Here is a 22,869-nt window from a genome sequence, read left to right on the forward strand (position 1 = left end):
TATTCCGAAAAAAAAAGCACTTACATTTAAATTCAATGTCCACTCTCTTGTATCTCTTATATCCACAATTTGCAAAAGCAGATACCTTCTTCGTATTAATAGCTTTAAAAAATTATTTTTTGAAAACTTTTATTCACAAAACTTTAAAAACGTCAACACTAAGTAATTCACTCAAATTATTCGTCTTTTTCTCCTAGATTTTTTAAAGACTTTTCGAACTCAACAGGTTCTAACGCTCTGTTTGCAACGTCGTAAGCTGGTGGTCCGATCAGAGTAACTACTTCATCATAAGACAAAGTTTCCTTCTCCAGCAGCGCTTCAGCAATCTGAAAATAAATGAGGAATAAAATAGTGGCAATGAGAATAAGTTTCCTTTATACTTTTTCTAATTTATCCAAATTTTTTTTTAATAGTTCCTCTGTTTTCTGGTATGCACTGCTTACTAGATTTTGAGCTTCTTTGTCAATAATCCTGTGCAGGTTTTCCGAAAATGGGTGATTGTAACTTCCGCTTTCCTCTGCGTCTGTTATATATATTGGTCCTAGATTTGTATTCATTCCAAATTTTTTTATCTAGGCATATTAAAAGTTAAGTTTTAAGATATTATTCAGTGTGGAATTGTGAGTTTCATATTTATACAAATTGCTATTAACTTTTGTACCTGAGCATATGCGATTTTCGTAACTTTCTCTAAATCATTTTGTGCTCCAGTAGTAATTTTATTGAAGATTATATTTTCAGCAGCTCTGCCGCCAAGCGCTACGCACATTTTATCAAAAAGCTCTTCCTTGCTATGCAGCTTCTGTTCGCTTGGTGTATATTGTGCAAATCCCAAGGCAAGACTTGTTCTGGGCACAATTGTCACTTTTAGTAATATATCAGAATTGGGGAGAAGCCAACCAACAAGAGCATGCCCGGATTCATGATAAGCAACAACTCTTCTTTCCACCAGTGAAAGTGCATGTGATCGTTTTTCGGTTCCACCTCAATTTTGAAAATGCAAATAACAAATATTTCAGTTAACAATTTGAAGTAACCGGCAATTAAACAACTTTAAACATTTTAAAGAATTAAAGGCGTGATATACCTTACTTTGAAGTGTCTCTAAAATTCATTATAAATATAATAGGATCCAAATTAACTTATGTCTATTTTGTTTTATTAAGAAATTTTGGTTAAAGACCACTGGAATATCTGATGCCAGTATAGTGGATTCTTTTTTTATTTTATTAAAAATCTCTTCATGTCTTTAGCAGGCAAGAAATTATTTTATTACGAGGACGCTGGGTATATCAGTAAGATAATGACCCAAAACTGGTTTAGAAATATTTTGAAGACAATAATGTTAACGTGTTGAAGTGGCCCCGGATTTATATCCAATAGAAAACCTATGAGGAGAACTAAAAAAATTGGCGAATCAATCTTTCTCTAACAAAAACCAGTTATGGAAGTGCATACAAAAAACTTGGTATGAGATACCTAAAGAAACCTGTCAGACTTTAATCCGTAGTGTGCCCAAACCAACGAAGTAAACTAATCCAGAATAGTAGTGAATTTACTGGTTATTAACTGAGTAATGTTAAATATACAACAAAACCGTTTTATTATAATTTGTTTTCTATAATAATTGTCTTATTAAAAGTGTGCCTATTTTTTGAGCAAGTTGATTTTAGTTACGAAATGTTTTTGGATCTACATCCGTTTCGCTTTATTTTGAAACTAGAGGACCCGTCCACGCTTTACTGTGGATAACCCATAGATAATACTACTACTATATGATTTCTGTTGGTTAGATTATAACCATTAGTTAATGAGATATAGCATTTTTGTGATGCAATTTTTGTTAGTTTACAAAAAAATGGATCATAAAAGCATTTTATGTGTTAATAAAGAATTGCGTTTTGGGGGAAAATACTGTTGAATTTTAGCTCTGTTCAGGAAGATCAATCGTTGAAAAGAGTTTTGCTTAATTGGAAACAGGCAAAATGAGCACCGAGAACAATGAAGGCAGTGGTGCCTCGCAAGTTCATAATCTAACAAAAACAAAAAAACAAAAGTTCATAATAAAACCGAATTTTTGCGTCGGTGTGTGACAATAGAAATACGGCTCCATCATTTCACACTGGAATCCAATCGATAGACATTATAGTGATATGATGAAGCGCGGAAAGACGAAAAAGTCGGCTGGCAAGGTTATAACATCAGTCTTTTGGGACGCACGTGCTATAATATTCATAGACTAATTACTGAGCCTGTTATAATCCATTGCACTGTGTATTTGGTTACAGTTCTATTCTACTATTCCAAATATTTAACAGTTGTATTATTATATCATATACATCATCGTTTCCGATTAAATATTCCCCGCTATAGAGCGCCGATAATATGTATACGCGTCCGATCACTGCTAAATTCAAAGTGCTATAGAGAGAACCGCGGCTTCCAACACGCTATTTATAGGCACGACAACAAAAAACGTTATTGTGGAATGTCCATAAGAGATGGACATATACCATCGGGGAGTTTTCTGTAGACCTTTTTAATGGATAGAATACTTAGTACAGTAGTAATTATTTACGACATCACATTAGAAAACTCCAAAATTACAGTATTTCTCCACTATTTAGTAGATGATATTATATATATATATATGTATATGAAAAAGTATTGTGTAACTATTATTTTGAGCAGGTGTGTATGTAACTGAACCCACAACAACAGAAATGTACTTTAAACTTCTATTTGCCCAATTAAGAAACCTACAAAAATTTAGCAGACGTGAATACAATATTGTCAATGGAATGAACTTACCTACAAGTCGTTCAACGGCATACTCCAAATTTGATGCCGATACCTTGGTTTGACACTGTCTGGCAGCATGTAAAGCAGCTTCGTTACATACATTAGCAATATCAGCGCCTGAAAATCCTGGTGTCAATCTGGCAAGTTTTCCCGAAAACTGCGCCGGCTTAGAATCCAATTTTATATCAGATAAATGTTTTTCAAAAATCTCTTTACGTTCTTGTAGAGTGGGTAAGTCAATCAGTATATGGCGATCAAACCTACCAGGTCGAAGTAATGCCTAATATATAAATTTGTAATAATGCTTTTTTTTCATAGATATGTGTAGTATTGTTAGTTACCTTGTCTAATATGTCAGAACGATTGGTACTTGCAAGCATAAGTACTCCTTCTTTGGATGCCATACCATCCATTTCCACGAGAAGTTGATTTAATGTTTGTTCTAATTCGCCAGAACTACCTTGGCCCATGCTCTCAGTTCCAGATCGCTGCCGTCCAATTGCGTCGATTTCATCAATATATATTATGCATGGAGCTCGTTTCTTGCCTTCTTGAAAAAGATCTCGTACCCTTGCTGCTCCGAGACCGCCAATCATTTCAATAAACTCCGATCCGTTCATACTTAGGAAAGGCACTTGGGCTTCAGTCGCGACGGCTTTCGCCAACAATGTTTTTCCACAACCAGGTGGTCCTAGTAGCAAAGCCCCTTTGGGCACTTTTGCTCCTAATCTTTGATACTTTTGTGGTGCTTTCAAGTAGTCAACAAATTCTTTTACTTCTTGTTTAGCCTCCTGTAGGCCTGCAACATCTTTAAAAAGTACTCCTCTTCCTCCTTCAAAAGGATCGACTAGAGTAAATTTCGCTCTACCCATTTGAGACTATTCAAATATTATTAAATGTATGATATGATTTTTTAAATTAAAAAACTCACAAAAGAATCCATGCTTATAGGACTTCGGACACCCTTCATTCTTGACGCGATCGACATAAGCAATGCGAAGAACAAAATTAACACCATTATACGTCCAGTAATATCACTATGTCTATCGTAAGTAACAGCAACACCTAACATTGAAAATGTATACAATTGTTATACAGATATGTACTATTATACGTTCATTAAATAAAATACGAATGGATATATGCTTAGTTTTTCCTAAACTAATAAATTATTAAGTATTATTAATTAAGCTAGATATATGTAACAGGTTTAATTTGTTCTCGTCTACAAAAGAAAAAAAATTAGGGTTTGGCAGGTATAGAAATCAGCTTATTTGTGTTAAGGTATCCATATGTCTATTTCTAAGATTAACCAGCGAGTATGAGTTTAATTAAATATTTTATTATAATTTTTGATTTTATGAACATAGTATTCAGCGATGATATTGCTGCACAGTTCTTTTGATTACTTTTACGTTTCCCGGATTTTTCATTGAGTATTTCTCATCTTTACAATGTTTTAGAATTAATTCGTACACTTCAATACTAGCTAAATGAACCATTTAGATCCACAACTTTTATGAATCACAGTCATTAGTCATATGTACAAAATTAAATTTTTATTTATTAATAATAATTGTAAAATAAAGATTATTATTTACCAGGCGTTTTCATCTAGTTCACATGTACTTGCCTTCAGTAATACCAAGCCTTAATTCGATTTCCCGCAATTTTTCTTCAAATTTAGATGCATCAGCTATAGCCATGTGGAAAATTGTAGACGTAACCTTTTTTCCTTTAATTATGGCACCATCATGTAAAATAATCGTTACCATCTCCATATCCGGGCGTATAATGAGTTCTTTAACTTCGCCAGTAGCTAACATGTGATGTACGAATTCATTCCAAGAAACATATCTCGTTGAACCCTTACAAGATAATAGAAAAAATAACTGTTTATGCAGAACAAATAAAAACAAAAAAGTAACATTCCAGGGAGAATCTGGAGCAGTTTAAAATCATTTTGATCCCAAAAGATTAAGAGACTTTGTAAAGAGTGAAAAATCAATCATTGAAGTTCTGCTCCATAAAAATCAAGATAAAGTAAGTCTACCAAAATAAATATACAAAAAATAAAAAAAAAAACATTCAGTAAAGTATCTTTTGGAAATAGTATATACAACGCAATATTCGTAACTGTAAAATTCCGTTGCCTGCGAACAACAAGGTTTTATATATGTGTATATTCTAACTTAGCCTTTAGTCTGAAATAAACTGTAGGACTAGGGAGTTATGGGCCCAGGCGAGTTTCGAAAAAATAGTGTAAATTAAAATTTGATTATTGTACTGGAAAACGGCTGATTAATAATTGCATAGAAGTGTGTTAAATTCAATAAAAATAGAAGATCCTAAATTAGAATTGTAAAAAAAAACTAATAACAGGAAGTGACTAAGTTAAATTTCGCATTGGACGACAACATGAATTACGTTATGCATTCGATTGAGAAGCTGAATGACACCATTAAGTGCGTTAAAAATTAAATTGCTCAACAAGGAGAGCAAAAAATTGCCTCTTCGCGAGGCGAAAATCAGCCGAGTGGACACATTTCGAAGAATTGCCAAACAAAATTCAGCGAAAAAACGAGGGCGTCAAAAACAACGAAAATGAGAGAGACGACAAAGGTCGAAACAGTCATACTCGGTGTTTGCATGTTCTAACGGTGATTTTGCACCGGAGCAGCAAGATTTGTTTTTATTAGAGACAAACGACAATAAGTGTTTTGGTACACAGTCTAATTTGACTGCAAAAAAAGCAAAAGTTTACAGTGATTTGAAGAATCATACAATATATGTGAAATTTGTACAAAGTGTAAGATATGCGTAAACACATTTCCAAAGAAAACTGAAAATCGCTCGAAAGACGTGTTGGATCTGGTGCATATAGACATTTGTGGACCAATGAATAAATCCTCACAAGGAGGAGCGCGATATTTTGTAACATACATTGACAATAAATCACGATACAGGTATGTAAGTTCCTTGAAAATTCGTGACGAAATATTTAAAGTGTTCAACAAGACATTCTCTGAGAAGCTGGACAAAAAGTAAGTATTTGAATGGCGCAACTGGCAACTTTGGTCACAAACAGTTGGTCACAAACAGTATATTGGAAACCTACTCCACGAGTATGATACGAGTAACTGCAAGGGAAAGTCATTCCGTTGAGCGCAGGATTCCAGGTTAAGTTTGACAATGATGAGTGTCCGCGAACGAACCAGGAAAGCTATCAATCTATGATAGGTTCACTGATGTCTCTAGCCAATAACAACCCGGGCAGATATTTTACACTCTGTTGCGAAGCTATCACAACGTAAGGCAAATCCTCATAAGGAACATGAGACGGATGCCAAGCAAGTTTTGCGATACCTTAAAGGCACTGCTGAACTGAGTCTGCACTACCAACGGACTTGAAAACCCATCAAGTGTTATGCCGATGCTGATTAGGCTGGATATTGCATGGACCGAAAATCGTACAGCGCCTGAACGTTTCTTGCAGCAGGAGCAGTGATCTCCGGTGAATCAATGCTAAAGAAGCAGCATATTATATATCCGTAAACTCATGAACGAGATGGGTTTGAACGATGATCATTCAACAAAGGTGTTTAGCGAAAACCAAAGTGCGTAATGTTTAGCGAAAGATACAAAATACCATGCGCGCAGTAAGCGTATTGTAAATCTTAGATGAAAATATCGTCACCTGAAATGCAAAATAACGTATCATCAAAAAATCCGAAATTGAGTGTCTTTTTGATTACACTTCACTACTTCAAATTACACACATAATATTACATATGTTCAACATTTTCAGCTTCTGCGGTCAGATATAAACCAGTTTTAACCAGTATTAAAATTTTGTTTCACTCATGTTCCATTTTATTTCGTGTTTCATTCATGCCACTTTAAATTTCCGAAAATGTTGTTACGTTATTTTGCATTTCAGGTGACGATATGTATACTTTATTATAAATGAGTAGAAGTACTACACTATAAGTAAAATAAAATTAACAGAAACCCTCACAGCACCACATGAAACAAGTAAGAAAAGACTTGGAAAATCAAAGCCGGGGAAAAACCTTCAGGGGTAGCAAAACTTTATATTAAAAATATTGCAAAAGAATCTAGGATTCATTGTACGACGAAATTGTAAATGGATTCCAACCAAATTTGTATCTCATCAACATATGTACATTGTAACAAAATACCCGAAAATTGTAAATAAAACGGAAAATATTTAAATTTTCATCAATATTTATTTTGTCGCCTTCAAAGTAATCCGCACCAGATGTAATACAATTGCGCCAACGATTTTTCCAGTTCTTGAAACACTTTTCATAAACGCTGTTTGGAATAGTTTTCAGCTCCTTATGCGAATTTGGTTTCATCTCCTCGATTGACTGAAAACGAGTTCCGCAGAGCAGCAATCTCAGTTTGGGAAACAAGAAAAAGTCACAAATCTGATGAATACGCTGGTTGATCGATGGTATTCATTGCGTTTTTGTTTTTAAATTCGGTCACAAACGTACTCTTTTTGAAAAAATTCAGCTTTATCGAACTGAATCGCGAGAGATGTTGAACTCTCTTGCCATCTCTTGAAGATGGCGATACCCCAGATCGAGTCGATTTCTCGACCGTCTTTGAATGCTTTGTACCACTCATTAGCTTGTGTTTTTGAATCACCGTAAGCCTTTTCCAATACTTGCAACGATTCCGCACACAAAATTTGGTTACATATACAAAATTTGAGACAAGTTCTTTGTTCGGTATTTCTATCCGTTGTAAAAATCGGTGTACCGATTTAAGCAGCTGTAGTAAACAAACTGGTTGATAGATCAGGCATAGTAATTAAGAAAAGTCCTACCAACTTAGCAAATATATTTTTCTAAAATATCATTTACCCAGGAAAAAAAAACTTCTTGTTAAAACTGCATTGTCGACCAAACGACAGGTTTCTAATACCCAGTAGAAAAATCATTAGATAATAAAAATGGCTGAACCTCTTCAAGAGGTGACGCCAAGAAACAGTCTCAGCTCATTTAGAGTAAATAAAATAAGAGAATTAGAAAAAACTAACTCACTTATAAATGAAAGGCTTAGAACTTTGGAAGCGGTGTGCAATCAGTTACATAAAGATAACATGGAATTAAAAAGAGAAAACGATCTAATAAAGAACAACTTCTTAATAAAGCTTTTGAGTAACGGCGCCTACAAACTTAATGTCTTCGGTGCAAACAATTATCGCACAATAACAAAATACTTATTTAATGAAAATATACCTTGGTTTAGCTACGAGAGTAAACATAATAGGCCAATAAAGGTAATGATAAAAAATTTACACCACTCATGCGATACACAATACATTTTAAATGATCTAAAATCTCAAGGTTTTAATGTCATAAATTCAATTAATAAGCTTAAATAGAAGACTAAAGAACCGCTAGATATGTTTTTAGTAGTATATGATGCTACCGAAGACATTAAGAAAATTCACCAGATCAAAACCATTCTTAGTACCGTTGTCAAAGTTGAGCCTATTAAAGCATCTAAATTAATTCCACAGTGCAAAAACTGTCAAGCTTTTGGACATACCAAAAACTTCTGTGGTAAGCCATCGAGGTATGTAAAATGTGGAGGCAAACATCCTACTATTGAATGCCGAAAAGCTGAAAAAGACCCTGCTAAACGTTGCAACTGCGGCGATTCTCATCCTGCAAGCTACCGTGGTTGTGTCGTCGCAAAAGAACTGCAAAAACTTACGAGATACAAATAATGGTAATTCAGTTGAGGCGAATGCCAAGGCTCCGACGAACAAACCCGTTGTGAACACAGGAGAAGTAAAATCCCTTCCTTCCGGTTCTAAAGTTTCATTTGCGCAAATAGCTAAACAAGGCCATTTAAACACAATTCAAAAAAGTAGTCCGTTATCCCAAATCTTGGATAAACTAAATGAGCAAGAGAAACTATTTAAGTGCTTTAATCAGCGGCTCAACGCTCTTGAGTACCATCTACAATTTATTGATGAACAGTAACTCTTTGAGAATAATGCTATGGAACGTGAATGGCCTTTCCAAAAGTAAAAATGAATTAGAAGTTATTCTACACGATAGACACATTGATATATGAAACGCATTTTACGAACCAATCATTTTTTAAATTTAAAAATTATGAATTATATCACACACCACACCCGGCAAACTCAGCACGAGGAGAGAGCGCTATAATTATCAAAAGCAATATTGAGCACGTTCTACAGCTGCAACAAACACCATCTACACGTCACCCCTCACCCCCAGGATCACCCATGGGCTCCCGCGATAAACCTGAATATTACAATTCAACTGCAACGAACTCCAGATCGAGGAGATAGTTGCACTCATGAATCAGAAACGTGTATCGATAGCTGGGGTCCAAGAAATTAAGCTAAACAGCCGCTCAGATCTTTTGAGTTTTTGCCGGTTTCAACGTTTTACGTAAAGATCGCTAGCGAGATAATGGTGGTGGCCTAACCTTCATATTGCACAGCACTGTGCAATATCGTCTAATCGATGAAGACATCAACCGCATGGATAGTACCCTAGAATGTCAGAATATAGCTATCCGGTCAGGCGATTTCGAGCTCGAAATATTTAATATATACATCGCCCCAGTTACATGTTGCCCTACAGGATATTATACCACCCGAATATAGGTGCGGTACTTCGTGGTGAAAACCGTTTGGTACTAGGCGACTTTAACGCACACCACGTTCTTTGACATTCCTGCCTGTCAAACGATCGTAAGGGACTGAAGCTGGCGGAACATCGGCTCGCCCGATATTACCATTGCTAGTGGTGGTCTGATAAATAGCATAACCTGGCGACCTATCCTAACTCTTGCATCAGATCGTATGCCCATAATTATCGCGATCGAGAAACCTCCCAATTTTGTTTCCGTGGATAACCGTACCTTCGTTAACTTTAACATAGCTAACTGGGTCGTCTTCACAGAATTTACTGAGAACACCCTCAACGCTTTACCCATACCAACGGACGTATCCGTTGCCGAATGTCGATTCCGAAAGGTGATCGCAGGAGCTACCGCTCGCTCCATCCCGGCTGGAAGAATTGCGGAACTCCGCACTAATTTCCTCGCCGTAGCAGCCGTTTTAGCTAATGAGCGCGACAACTTACGCCATGCCGATCCTGGGAATCCCCGAATAAATCAACATAAGCGGACGAAATGGATAGAGCACCACCAGAGGGAGTTTCCATAACCTGGTACACTGATGATTGTACGATATTGCCGTCGGGCAATGGAATCGATGGCATGTATTCGAAGGTAAACAGGTATCTCTCCGAACTTTCTCGCTTCTTATCTGCATGGACTCTCCCCCACCAAATCCACAGCGACCATATTCACCAACTGGATGAAGGAGTATAGACTTGAGCTTAATATTGTAGTCGATGACTTGAAAATAAATTTATAAAATTTCTTTATGCATGATTTTGATAGTGATCGGAATATCCACGGATATTGTAACCTCGCCTAGTTATAATTTCTTCGCGAAGTTTGTGTCAGAAGTAAGTTTTAACAAAAAGTGGTTACCGTATATACAAACAGACAAACACACCGGCTGATGGACGGACATGGCCAAATCGGCTCAGCTCGAGAACTGATCATTTATACACTTAACTAATAGGGTACCCGACGTTTTCTTCCGGGTGTTACGAGTATAAACTGTTCAGGGTATAAAAAAAAAACAGAACAAATTAAACAGTTTCTCGCAATGTCGGATTTGAACCGGCCTACCAAAATTTATACTACATATATATTTGGGCACAATTTCAATTGCTTTGGCGCCACGATCTGAAAGTACCGTTAGGAAGAGGAAGTCTTAATGAATTAAAACTATACAGGGCTATGGAGACCGCAAACGCTTAGTTTACGAGATATTCGACTTTAAAGTTTAAAAATTCCTAAAATTCGAACCCTTCAACAAGCTATTTCACTACATTTAACACACTTTATGCACATTTTTCACCTCAAATTAATTTAATTAAATAAACTGTAAACATTTAAACAGATTCACAATTTACACTGTTAGAAGTTTATATTTTAAAAATTACCTTTTACACTCGTAGTGAGCATCATTTATGTGCTAACAATTATATGGAAATGGAGCGCTGCCATATGATTATAAGCAAATAATAGCAATTCACTGAGATTTCTCTTTTTCACTATAATTCCTCTTTCTTTATTTAGCAATCTTAGTTCTAATAAAAACAAGCGTCTTTAAATTATATTTCCAATTAAAATGAGTATAAACAATCTTTCCATGCATATGAATATTTTCTTATTTAATAAACAATTAAGTAATATTAAATAATAATATTACGTAATAAAATATGTACTTAGATTTTTGAAGGTGTACTACGCAAAAGTACTTCAGTCACCCTGGGTATGGGTTCAACCAGGGTTAATTTTTCACTACGCGAAAGTACTTCAGTCACCTCGATATGATATAAATTTTATAATATTATAATAGACTTTTACTTATTTGTGTTTATTAAATATAAATCACATATTATACATATACAAATGTATATGGAAAAAGTGTTCACAACTCCATTATAGCTTGAAAAATTTGGGAAGTATTTTTTATTATAATTAATAGAGAAAAAAGAATCATGAGAAATTACAAACAAAGAAAAATCGTTGAAAATCATAATTGAAAACAATCTAGCCTTTTCAACGATGACTGTGCTAAGTGATTTTTAAAATAATAAAAATAGCTAAAACATAACAAAGTAAAAGTAAAATATTAACTTATTTCAATGTTAGAGTGTGTATTTAAATATAAAAAGTGAAAATGTGAAAAATTTAATGAAAAATTGTGAAATACTAAAAGTTATCTATACAAATTTTTAATTGAGAATATTTTAAAAAATATAAGTGTTATCAAAATTATTTTTGCATATTTCTTCTGGCACAATTCCGATTTCTTTGGGGCCGCGATCTGAACGTACCGGTGGAAAGAGGAAGATGGAGCACTGCTATACGATAATTAGCAAAATAATAAGCGAATTGCTCAGCTGAAATTTCACGTTTTCTTTATTTAGCAATCTTAGTTCTAATAAAAACAAGCGTCTATAAAATATTCACAACTCAATTATAGTTTGAAAAATGTTGGAAAGTACTTTTTATTATAATTAATATAGAAAAAAGAAATCACTCGAAAACGCAAACAAAGAAAAATCTTTGAAAATCCTACATATTTGGTGTTTAAGACGTGGCAACGCTTGTTTTCCTCGTAATTGTAAACAATCTAACAACGATGAGTGTGCTAAGAGATTTTTAAATTAGTAAATAAAAGTAAAAGTGAAATATGGAATTATTTCAATCTTTAGAGTATATATTTAAATATACAAAGAAAAATGTGAAAAAACTTAGTGAAAAATTGTGAAATACTAAGTTTTTTTAAAACAAATTTTTGAATTTTTAATAAGGAATATTTTAAAAAGTATAAGTGAGAGCAATATTATTTTTGCATATTTCACTTCTGGAGAAGCTTCCCTATCGTACATACTCCATCTATAACGAAATTCCTCTTTTTTACCCTACCGCCAAAGTAATCGTAAACGTGCCTTCCTCTTCTGGAGAAGCTCCCCTATCCGTACATACCCGTTTATACCGAAATTCGTGTTTATTGCCCGATTGCAGTCGAAACCGTGTTGTCATACCGTACGGTCGCATTTTTTTTTTCTCTCGCTAGTGCTGTTGTTGAGCATCTGCATTCTAGCGGTGTCTGTGTTATAACGCTACTTTACAGTTGTGCACAAAGAACTTTTTTACTGTTAATTTCTCGTTGTGTTTATTTCTTATTGTTAACTTGTGCTACATTCCTACATTTTTGCATAAATAAGAAGTAATATTTTCACAATGCCCCCTGGGGCCAACAATCTGGGTGATAATAGGTTTGCCCTATTATCCTCAGCCCAGAAGACTAAAAGAAAAAAGCCTGAACAAACAACGTTGGAACTATTTCCGGAACTCCCCATAGCAAAGAAGGATGACCCCAAATACCTCTTCATTAAGTCGCGGGATGCCAATAAACCTATTACATCCATCTCCTGCTTCGCGATTTATAAAGGTATTCAATCTATCAGTAAAAATATTAACAACGTCTCGTCACTTCGCGATGGCAGCCTACTCCTCCTTGTAAAAAATCAAAAAATTGCTGATAAATTCCTTTTCACTAAGAATCTACCCGGTGCAGGTGCTGTTGAAGTCGCTCTTCACAGCACCCTTAACTCAGTCAAGGGCACAATTTATGCCCCCTTTATTTGCCAACTTAGCGACGATGAAGGTCTCAAGGAGCAAGGTGTCTCTGCAGTCCATAAGTTTAACAAAATGGTGAAAGGCGTTCGTGTACCTACTGGTGCCGTATTATTAACATTCAATAAATATACACTTCCTAACAGAATTGAAGTAGCCTGGAGAACCCTAGATGACCGTCCGTACTACCCTAATCCTATGCGCTGCAAAACTTGTCATCTATTAGGACACACCGCTAAACACTGCGAAAAAACTCCTTCCTGTGTCATTTGCAACCTTCCTCCTAACCACTCTCCACCTTTTGATTGCACCAGAGTTTACTGCGCAGGTGAACACCCCTCGTCTTCAAATGCTTGCCCTAAATTTATTCAATCGAAAGAAATATTAAAGATTAAAATTATACACAAATGCACCATGTGGGACGCCATTACCATGTATAAAAATCAACTTCCTTCCACCCCATCCCCCTTCTCCTTCGCCAACGTGGCAAAAATGCAAACTAACAGCGATATAAATACAAACTCAAAAAATCCTAATAACAAAGATAATACTTCAATATCAAAAAATTCTAACCTCAATAATAACGCAACAACAACAAACGCTAACAACGACTCATCCCCCACCAACAATCCATTACATCACATAGAACTTCCAGAAACTTCAAAGAACTCCCCTCTTCTATACCCCCACCCTTGAATTCTTCCCCCTCCCCATCTTTTTCTCCACTTTCTCACATCTCATCGCCCTCCTCACACACCTTATCTCCCCTGGCATCTTTTGCCATCTCTCCTCTTGCTCATAACACCTATCCAACCTCCTTCCTCTCATCTCCGTCACCCTCGTTGATGGAACAATAAATTCCCATAACCTCACATTATTTTTTCTTTATTTTTTTGGAATATCAACGGATACTTAAATAATTACATCGAACTCGAACTTTTAATTGAAACATTCAACCCCTCAGCAATATTATTAAATGAAACTCATCTTGCCAACAATATTGTAGCTCATACTCTCGAGGCATATATAGGTTATTTTTACAACCTCCCCAGCAATACCACCAGCAAACAGGGAATAGCCATTCTGATCAACAGAAAAGTACCACATAACATCTTCCCCCCTACTCCTTCAAACATAGAAATTCTTTCTCCTAATAAACTCATCATTACTTGTGCTTATTCCCCTCCTAATGAATCTTTCACTTTAAGTGATATCTGTCATCTCTTCCCGTCTGGAACTACTCCTTTCTTACTGGCCGGTGATTTTAACGATTGGAGCCCCCTTTGGGGGTCTTCCTCAGCTAATCCGAAAGATCGAATTATTGAAGATGTTATACTTAGTTCTAACTGCATTGTTCTTAATGACGGTTCCAGCACCCACCCACCCACATATTGACCTATCGCTTTGTTCCCCATCCCTACTCACCAAAACCGAATGGCTCCGGATCGATGAGCTACATGGTAGAGATCACTTCCCCATTCTTTCTAAAATTTCCTCTCCCCATCATGCATCCCGGTTTAAGACTAGAGTATGCTTTAAAACAGACTTGGCTGATTGGAATAAGTTTGAACATTTCTGCGAATTTCATTCCCGTCTTTTCCCCATTTCGTCCAATGTCCATCAGGAGTCCTCACATATTCAAAAAATTATCCGTTCTGCAGCCAATTATTCCATACCTCAGTCCTCCTCTAAATCAGCGAAACCTGCACCTCGTTGGCGGAATAGTGAACTTTGTGCGTTTAGGCAACAAAAACAATTTGCTTGGCACGAATTCAAGCGCATTCGTTTAAATGCTAACTTAATGCAATACAAAAAATCAAATGCGATTTTTCGTCGTAAGGCGAAAGCTGCTAAAGTACTCTGTTTTCAAAAGTTCACTAGCGAAATCAATTCCTCTTCTAACCCAAAAAAGATCTGAGCTGGCATAAGGAGACTGTCTGGTTTAACCACCTTTTCTCCGGATTCTCTCCTCAATTCTCCTCGTGGCAATCTACTATATCCGCAAGATATAGCCTTAGAATTTGCGCTTCACTTTTCCAACGTTTCCTCGGATTCCAGTTTTTCTCCTGAATTTTCCTCCAGCAAACTGTCCGTTCTTTCCTCCCCTTACCTGCCTCCCTCGAACTTGTCTTCTTCAGCTAGGTTTTTAGATTCTGATATATCCATTCTTGAACTCCTCTACCCTATCATTAAACACCTCCCACCCTTCCTGCTATCCCGTCTAAATAATCTTTATAATAACATCCTTCGGACAGGCAACTATCCTCTGCTTTGGAAGACCAGCGCTGTCATTCCCATTTTAAAACCTGGTAAGCCTCCCTGCGAAGTCAATAGTTATCGGCCTATATCCCTCCTGCCTTGCCTAGGAAAACTAATGGAGAAAATCATTGCTATCAGGCTATCCTGGTATGCTCAATCTCACAATCTTATTCACCATAACCAGTTTGCATTTAAGAAGGGACAGTGGACGTTAGACGCTCTTCTGCATCTTGACCAATTTGTCTCTGAGGCATTATCCCACAAAAATCATGTGTCGATACTTTCACTTGATTTTTTAAAAACTTTTGATCGGATTGGTATGCACGTGGTATTAAGGCAGCTTAGAAAATGGAAAGTCGGCTCACATATATATAACTTTGTTAAATCTTTTCTCTCTAAACGTAAAATTTGTGTACTTGTTTCTAATGTCCGATCCTCTATATTACCTCTTGATAATTGAACACCCCAAGGTTCCCCCCTTTCAGTCATACTTTTTATTATCGCATTTGATGAAATCAGTACAATTTTATCTGACTTTCCTAATATCAGTCACCAAATCTATGCTGATGATTCTGTATTATTTTCTAATGCCTCCGATTTGTCCGTTGTTACGTCTTCCTTTTCTAAAATCTTATCCCTCTTATTCCATTGGCCCGGTTCTTCGGGAACGTCAATTTCTTCCTCTAAATCTAAGTTATTACATATTTGTAAGAAACATCATTGTAATACACCCACACTTACCGTTAATAATATAAATTTAATCTGTACAGATAGTTTTAAGTTCCTAGGCTTAATATTAGACTCTAAGTATTCATTTAAGCAACATTGTCAATATGTAAGAAAAAGACTATTTGTTAATTTAAACATAATCAAGTATCTTTCATGTAAGCGCTCACTCATTGGCCCGGCTCTACTGGTAAAGGTCACCAAAGCTCTCATCTTATCAATAATTAATTACGGCTTAGAAATATATGGACACCATTCTAAAAATCATATCAAGATGTTTGCCGCACCGTATCATTCTGCTGCCCGTCGTTCTATTCGTGCGTTTCCAACATCTCCGATAAAAAACATATTGCCTGAATCTGGACTGCCTTTTTTAAAAGACAATATGAAAGACAGCTTATATAAACTTTATCCTAAGCTCATAATCAATCCTAGTTTTATTCTGAAAAAAGATTTCCACTCAGCTCTGACACGTATACGATCGTCAAGATTCAATCATCGTTATACAAATGCGCCATGTTTGTGAAAGTAAATGAGTTACCGCATAAAATAGCTTTACCTTGGAGTATTCAACACGCCCCGTGGCGTGTGAGTGAAGCCTCATTTGTTTCTGATTTAGTTCAACTACGAAAGAACAATACTTCTAGCAATGTTTATAAAGCCCACTCCCTGAAAGTAACAGCTCCTCTCAAATCAGCTGGTTGGAAACTTCTATTCACAGACGGATCAAAAGGAACTCACACCTCCTTCGCTGCAGTTAGTGAAGATGAAAACCCTATTTCGTATGGCCTGCTATTTTCTTTCTGTTCAATATTTACAGCCGAAGCTACCGCAATTCTTAAAGCTGTTCACTCTCCCACTATAACCTCAGCATTTTTCGTTAAGGGCGATATCTACCGGCTCATCGCTCAACTGAGAAGCACCACTTCAGCTGTTGATTGGGTAATTTACAATCACCATTACTCAAGAATTAACCCAAATCGCACGAAACCTAACTTTCCGCTCTCTCTCCCAGTCAATCTCATCACTCCGTACGTCAGACTCCGCATTGGACACACTATCATTACCAATGCACACCTTCTGGATGGTAGTCACATCAGCCAATGTCCCTTTTGTGAGTCAACGGTCAGTGTGCTACACCTACTCGTTTTTTGTCCTGCTCTGGACAGCCTCAGACTTAAAAACTTTAACAATGATGATCCTGTTCAGCTTTTAATGAACCCAACTATTAGCAACATATCTAAAATTTACAGTTATCTGAAGGATACAGATCTCCTTCGTTGTATTTAAAACAAGTTTCTAATTTTTCCCTCCAGTCAGCCGAAAGCCTATGATGCTAACGCTGCGTACTTTAGTTTATATAATAATTTGTTTATTATGTAAGCTTTAATAAAATAAAATAAAAAATAAAATTGCCCGATTGCCAAAGTAATCGAAATCGTGTCATATTTGATATTCTTACTGTACCTCAGGACGTTCTGCTCTAGGTGTAATTATTAGCGACAAGAAGACGACAAGCATGTAAATAGTAAACATCCAAAGTAAAGCTTTCGAGAGAATCGATTTCATTTTATCTTCGTTTTCATTTTTTTCGTTGTCCTCATTCTTATTAGCATTATTCTTGTCTTTACCATTTGTTCTGTCGGGATTGTCCTTGTCATTCGGAGGCTTATTCGACGTAAATAATATACTATTAGAGTGCAATCTTCGCACCATCAATGGTGGCACATCACAAGACCTAGCAAGTAAATTCACAGCAGCTTTGTATTCAGCTGTAAAATGCTTTATCTAATAATATATAAATTGCAGATCAGATTAACTTCATAAAGTTTAAACTAATTTGTCTAACCTTAGTTTTCGACATAGACTGATTGGGAAGTCGAATGAAATAATTATTGTGAAATTTATCCGAACATTTCTTTAAAAGCAAGTCTTTCATATTATATAACTGCTTTATACATGTTAATCTGTACTGACCACTTATTTGAAGCATTTCTTTTCAGTAATTGTTTTGATTACGATAATAATATGAGCAATGTTGCTGGAACTTTTTATATTAATAAATACTAGCAAAGGTAAATATTCTAACTTTTGGAGGTAGTAAATAATATATCATCTTTTCATTAGGTCGATAACTTTTAAGACTAATACCGGCACCGATATTGTAACGGATTTCTCGATAAATCGTCTCTCAACAATCACCACCCTCGCTATTGTGAGGTGCTTGTTATATGCCAGGTTTTCCGTATGCTGAAGTGATTTCAAAAACTTAAATGCTTCGAATTTCCTCACAAATTTATGATGTCTGAAAGCAAACCCCGCAATGCAAAATCGGTTCCGTTTGTTATGTTAATTGGCTGAGATTTAGAATAGCATCCCTCAATTTTGGGGTATTTTAACTATTTAAAATGCGTGTTTGGGTTGGGTTTAGTATCGCGCCGGTTAATTTTGGCTCACTGTACCTAAACGAGAGAACCAAATTGAAAATTTTAAACACGCATGTATACTTAAATTTTTGAACTTTATTTTAAAACATATTTTTTGCAAATTTCTCAATATATGCTAGTGTATTTTCATCTGTTGTGCATTGTACCAAATCAATTATGGATACATTTTCACGCACATATATTACTTATGAATTATAAAAACCACTAGTAATGTTTTTAATTGCTTTTGATTGTTAATTTCTTTGCAAATCTTTAAATAAAATACACCTTTTTCTGCATTAAGTTCAATAATACGAAAAACCAAAATGACTGCCCAATTTGAACTGTCAAATTGCCGAGAAAGCACGAACAAAAAGGAATAAATTAAACCCAGTTAGCAACAAATGTGTGAAGTGAACGCGAAAAGGTGTTCAGTGCTAAAATACTGTAGATGGCGTAGCCGGTGTTGGACCGGCCAGGGTTATTTTTTTAAAGCGCGGCCGAAGGCCGCCCACGCCAAACAGAGTTCTATGCGAAAAAAGGGGAAACTTTAGTACACGATCCCACGATTTCAGGGTTAAAAGTGGTATGGTTGGATAGAGCTGATGCTCCAGATTAAGAAAGTATATAATTGTTGCCGCCGCAAACTTATAGTTTTCGAGATATTTGCATTTAAAGTTGAAAATTTTGCAAATTTTATCTTGCAATTTCTCGATTGCTAGTAATTATTTAATTCATATTATGCACTTTGTTTCACATTGTTTCTACATATTTTTTTTCCTGTAATTATTTAGTTATTAACATAAAATAAGCATTTGATATTTTACACAATTTTCATTCCATGCACAATAACAAAAGTATTCCGTGTTTACAGATATTAATTGTTGCCATAATTACACATTTATCAAATGAATAAGAATGGACATAAAAACTCAAACGCAGAAAACAAATACCATCTGAAATAAATTTTCCATTGTAATAAAAAAAGTTTTAAGGCTTATAAGTATGTTTAATCTAATAATTTAATAAAAGGATCATAATGATTATTTGCAATACAACAAAGGTAAAACAGGGTAAACATTAGTCCATTCGCGTCCCACTTCTTTCTGCATTGGCGGCCTTCGGCCGCGCTTCAAAAAAATAACCCTGGCCGATCCAACACCGGGGTGTATCAATTTTTTTTTTAAGTAAAACTCCTTTTCGCGTTGGCGGCCTTCGGCCGCGCTTCAAAAAAATAACCCTGGCCGATCCAACACCGGGGTGTATCAAGTTTTTTTTAATTAAAACTCCTTTTCGCGTTGGCGGCCTTCGGCCGCGCTTCAAAAAAATAACCCTGGCCGATCCAACACCGGGGTGTATCAAAAATCTTGATATATCAAGAAAAAGGGCAATGATTTATGTATTTGGGGTATAGTCCTATTTTTTATTCATTTTTATTCGTTTGATAAATGTGTAATTATGGCAACACTTATTATCTGTCAACACGGAATACTTTTGTTATTGTGCATGAAATGAAAATTGTGTAAAATATAAAATGCTTATTTTAAGCAAATAACTAAATAACTACTGGAAAAAAAAATATGTAGAAACAATGTAATGAAGTATAAGTGCATAAAAAGTGCATAATATGAATTAAATAATTACTAGCAATCGAGAAATTGCAAGATAAAATTTGCAAAATTTTCAACTTTAAATGCAAATATCTCGAAAACTATAAGTTTGCGGCGGCAACAATTATATATTTTCTTAATCTGGAGCATCAGCTCTATCCAACCGCCAACGCAGAAAGGAGTACTACACGAAAGTACATCGGTCACCCCGGGTATTCGCTCGACCAGGGTTATTTTTTTAGAGCGCGGCCGAAGGCCGCCAACGCAGAAAGGAGTACTACACGAAAGTACTTCGGTCACCCCGGATCCCTTTGTATCATTAATAAATGCAATTAAATATGTATATAGTTACATTGCACTGAAACATTTTGGTTTTCTTTATTTTGATTTCTAGTCCATACAAATATGTTGGCTGGGTTGCATTGGTTTCAGTTTGTATGGAAAAATGAGCAAAAACACTGATTTTTGGTCATTTTCAAAGGGCTCCCTACAGGTCTATAGGGGGTCGAGGGAGCGTTTATTTTAAAGTTCGATCCTTCCTCTTTCCAATAAGGGGGCTTGAGGGGGGTATCACTCCCCTGTTTTTCTCCATAAACGATACTAAACCGGCGCGATTTTAAACATTTCCCGTGTGTTTCTCCGATTTATAATGCATTCCACATATCCACATATTTTTAACTTTCATATCCACTAACATTTCACTAACTTGTTTCTAATCATTTATTTTACATTAAATAGTGTAAAAATAACTTTAATTGCATATCAAACTTTAGTTAAAATTCATTTATTCATAAAATAAGGAAATGGTTGTAAATAAGCAGAAAATTAGTGTTACCATATTTTGTAATGGAATAAAAATAAGAAAAAAGAATGATTGTGACGTCGTAATTAAAGTCATTACCGTGTGATGAGTGATGCAAAACCGTTCAGAATTCTCATTATCTTGATAAATCCCGGTGCTGGGTGTAAAATATGAACGTAAGGTATCACTGATTATTAGTGAGAATGCAATCCTTTTGTTATTGTGTGAACAAAAATAATTGTACAAAAGTAAAATGTTGAATAGACGTTATTTTTGCACTATTTAGTATAAAATAAATAATTAGAAACAAATTAGTGAAGTGTTAGTGGATATAAAACTTAAAAATATAACTATAAAATTTAATTTAAAAAATGGGAGAAACACGCATTTTAAATAGATGCATTTTTGAACTTTAATTGCAAATATCTCAAAAACCATAAGTCAGTGGCAAGTATATATGTATATATATTCTTAATCTGGAAGACCTCCTCCATCCGTACATACCCATTTTAACTCCGAAATCGGGGGATGCTATTCTAAAATTTACCCTTTTAATTTCAATATTTTTAAAAAAATTTGCAATACTTTTATAGAAATATAATGAACTAATTATCTATTGAAATATTATAGAGGAACTAGTCATCTAATACAAATATAAGAATGTATCTATTACAATAAATGGGTAACATACAGTCTTCGTACATTTTACTTTCTTCTGAGTATGAATAAAAAGACATACATATACATATTTATGTTTAAATGATTCGGAAAGATTTTATTTCTAAACATTTACTTAATACATGTGCGAATAAAAATATATTTGTATTTAAGCAAAGTTCTTTTCATCTCATGTGGTGAGTGTTTTGTGCTTCTTGTGAGGTTTGAGTAAGAATAACCTAACAAAAAACGTCACAAACTAGTTCTAAGGTGTTCTTAGAATAGTGCTGTTTATTCTTGCGTTCAATCACTCGATTGCTATATAAAAGTCGCAATTTAATGGCTATACACTTTGGTTCATTTCTAATTACAACAATTTAACACTTTACTACTCATTGTTCGAATTAAAAACTTTTTTTTTATGTTGTATATGCTCGTTACACGGCAGCGCACTATCTGTTTTTGTATACATGTAGACTGTGAGGACAGATGTGCACGAACTTCTTGCTCTTCTGATTGCTCTTCCTGAGATGAAATTACTTTTTATTCAGTTTCAACTATTACCCTACTGTGAGGACAGATGTGCACGAACTTCTTGCTCTTCTGATTGCTCTTCCTGAGATGAAATTACTTTTTATTCAGTTTCAACTATTACCCTACAACAAGGGTAATGGTTAAGTAACTGGTCAACGATAGGGTTTCAGTAATTAAAGCCTTCGCTATCCGTTAGGTTATTTTTGTCCTAGCCTCGGGAAAAAGTAGCCATTTCTCCTCTTTCACTACACGTCGGTGTGATTAACTTACTCACTCTCCCTCATTGATTTTGTAGTAGCGCGTTCTTATATGTCAAAATCATCACTTTTAAATCGTGTACGAGGTGTGTTCAAAAAGTATCGCGATTTTTGTGTTTTTTCAAAAATTATTTATTTATTCATGAATATCTATTTTGTCCCCTTCAAAGTAATCCCCATGAGATATTATACACTTGTACCAACGGATTTTCCAATCTTCGAAGCACTTCAAAAAATCATTTTTTTTTTATCTTCTTCAACTCCTCCTTCTATGCCGTCTTTATCTCGTCAAGAGAAGCGTAACGTCCTCCTTTCATGGGCCTCTTCAGTTTAGGGAACAAGAAAAAGTCACAAGGGGCCAGATCTGGGGAATACGGTGGCTGCGGCATCATTAGTGTGTTGTTTTTGGCCAAAAAGTCGCGCACAAGCAACGATGTGTGAGCAGAGGCATTATCGTGGTGCAATTTTTTGATAGGTAAAAATCG

The 22,869-nt window shown here is 35.4% G+C and overlaps 1 protein-coding gene across 1 annotated transcript; it reads right to left on the reverse strand.

Moving 5' to 3' along the window:
* Nucleotides 1–112: 112 nt before the first annotated feature.
* On the reverse strand, nucleotides 113–18,221 carry LOC105229588 (paraplegin). The gene is made up of 9 exons (XM_011209976.4): nucleotides 17,948–18,221; nucleotides 17,566–17,886; nucleotides 4,436–4,670; nucleotides 3,734–3,867; nucleotides 3,144–3,680; nucleotides 2,812–3,082; nucleotides 662–984; nucleotides 381–572; nucleotides 113–326 (listed from the first exon to the last, which is right to left on the reverse strand). Exons 1-9 carry the CDS (start codon nucleotides 18,089–18,091, stop codon nucleotides 177–179), a joined length of 2,307 nt encoding a protein of 768 aa, XP_011208278.2. The 5' UTR covers nucleotides 18,092–18,221; the 3' UTR covers nucleotides 113–176.
* Nucleotides 18,222–22,869: the final 4,648 nt, after the last annotated feature.

Source organism: Bactrocera dorsalis, chromosome 4 (genome assembly GCF_023373825.1).
Source record: "Bactrocera dorsalis isolate Fly_Bdor chromosome 4, ASM2337382v1, whole genome shotgun sequence".
Lineage (NCBI taxonomy): Eukaryota > Metazoa > Arthropoda > Insecta > Diptera > Tephritidae > Bactrocera > Bactrocera dorsalis.

Excerpts from the sequence above, each read along its gene's own strand:
- LOC105229588 (XM_011209976.4), bottom strand. The coding sequence starts at position 18,091 with ATGCTTCAAATAAGTGGTCAGTACAGATTAACATGTATAAAGCAGTTA. Across the intron at positions 4,671-17,565 it reads CTAGAGCAGAACGTCCTGAG|GGTTCAACGAGATATGTTTC; the intron begins GTACAGTAAGAA and ends TTATCTTGTAAG. Across the intron at positions 3,681-3,733 it reads CTATAAGCATGGATTCTTTT|TCTCAAATGGGTAGAGCGAA; the intron begins GTGAGTTTTTTA and ends ATATTTGAATAG.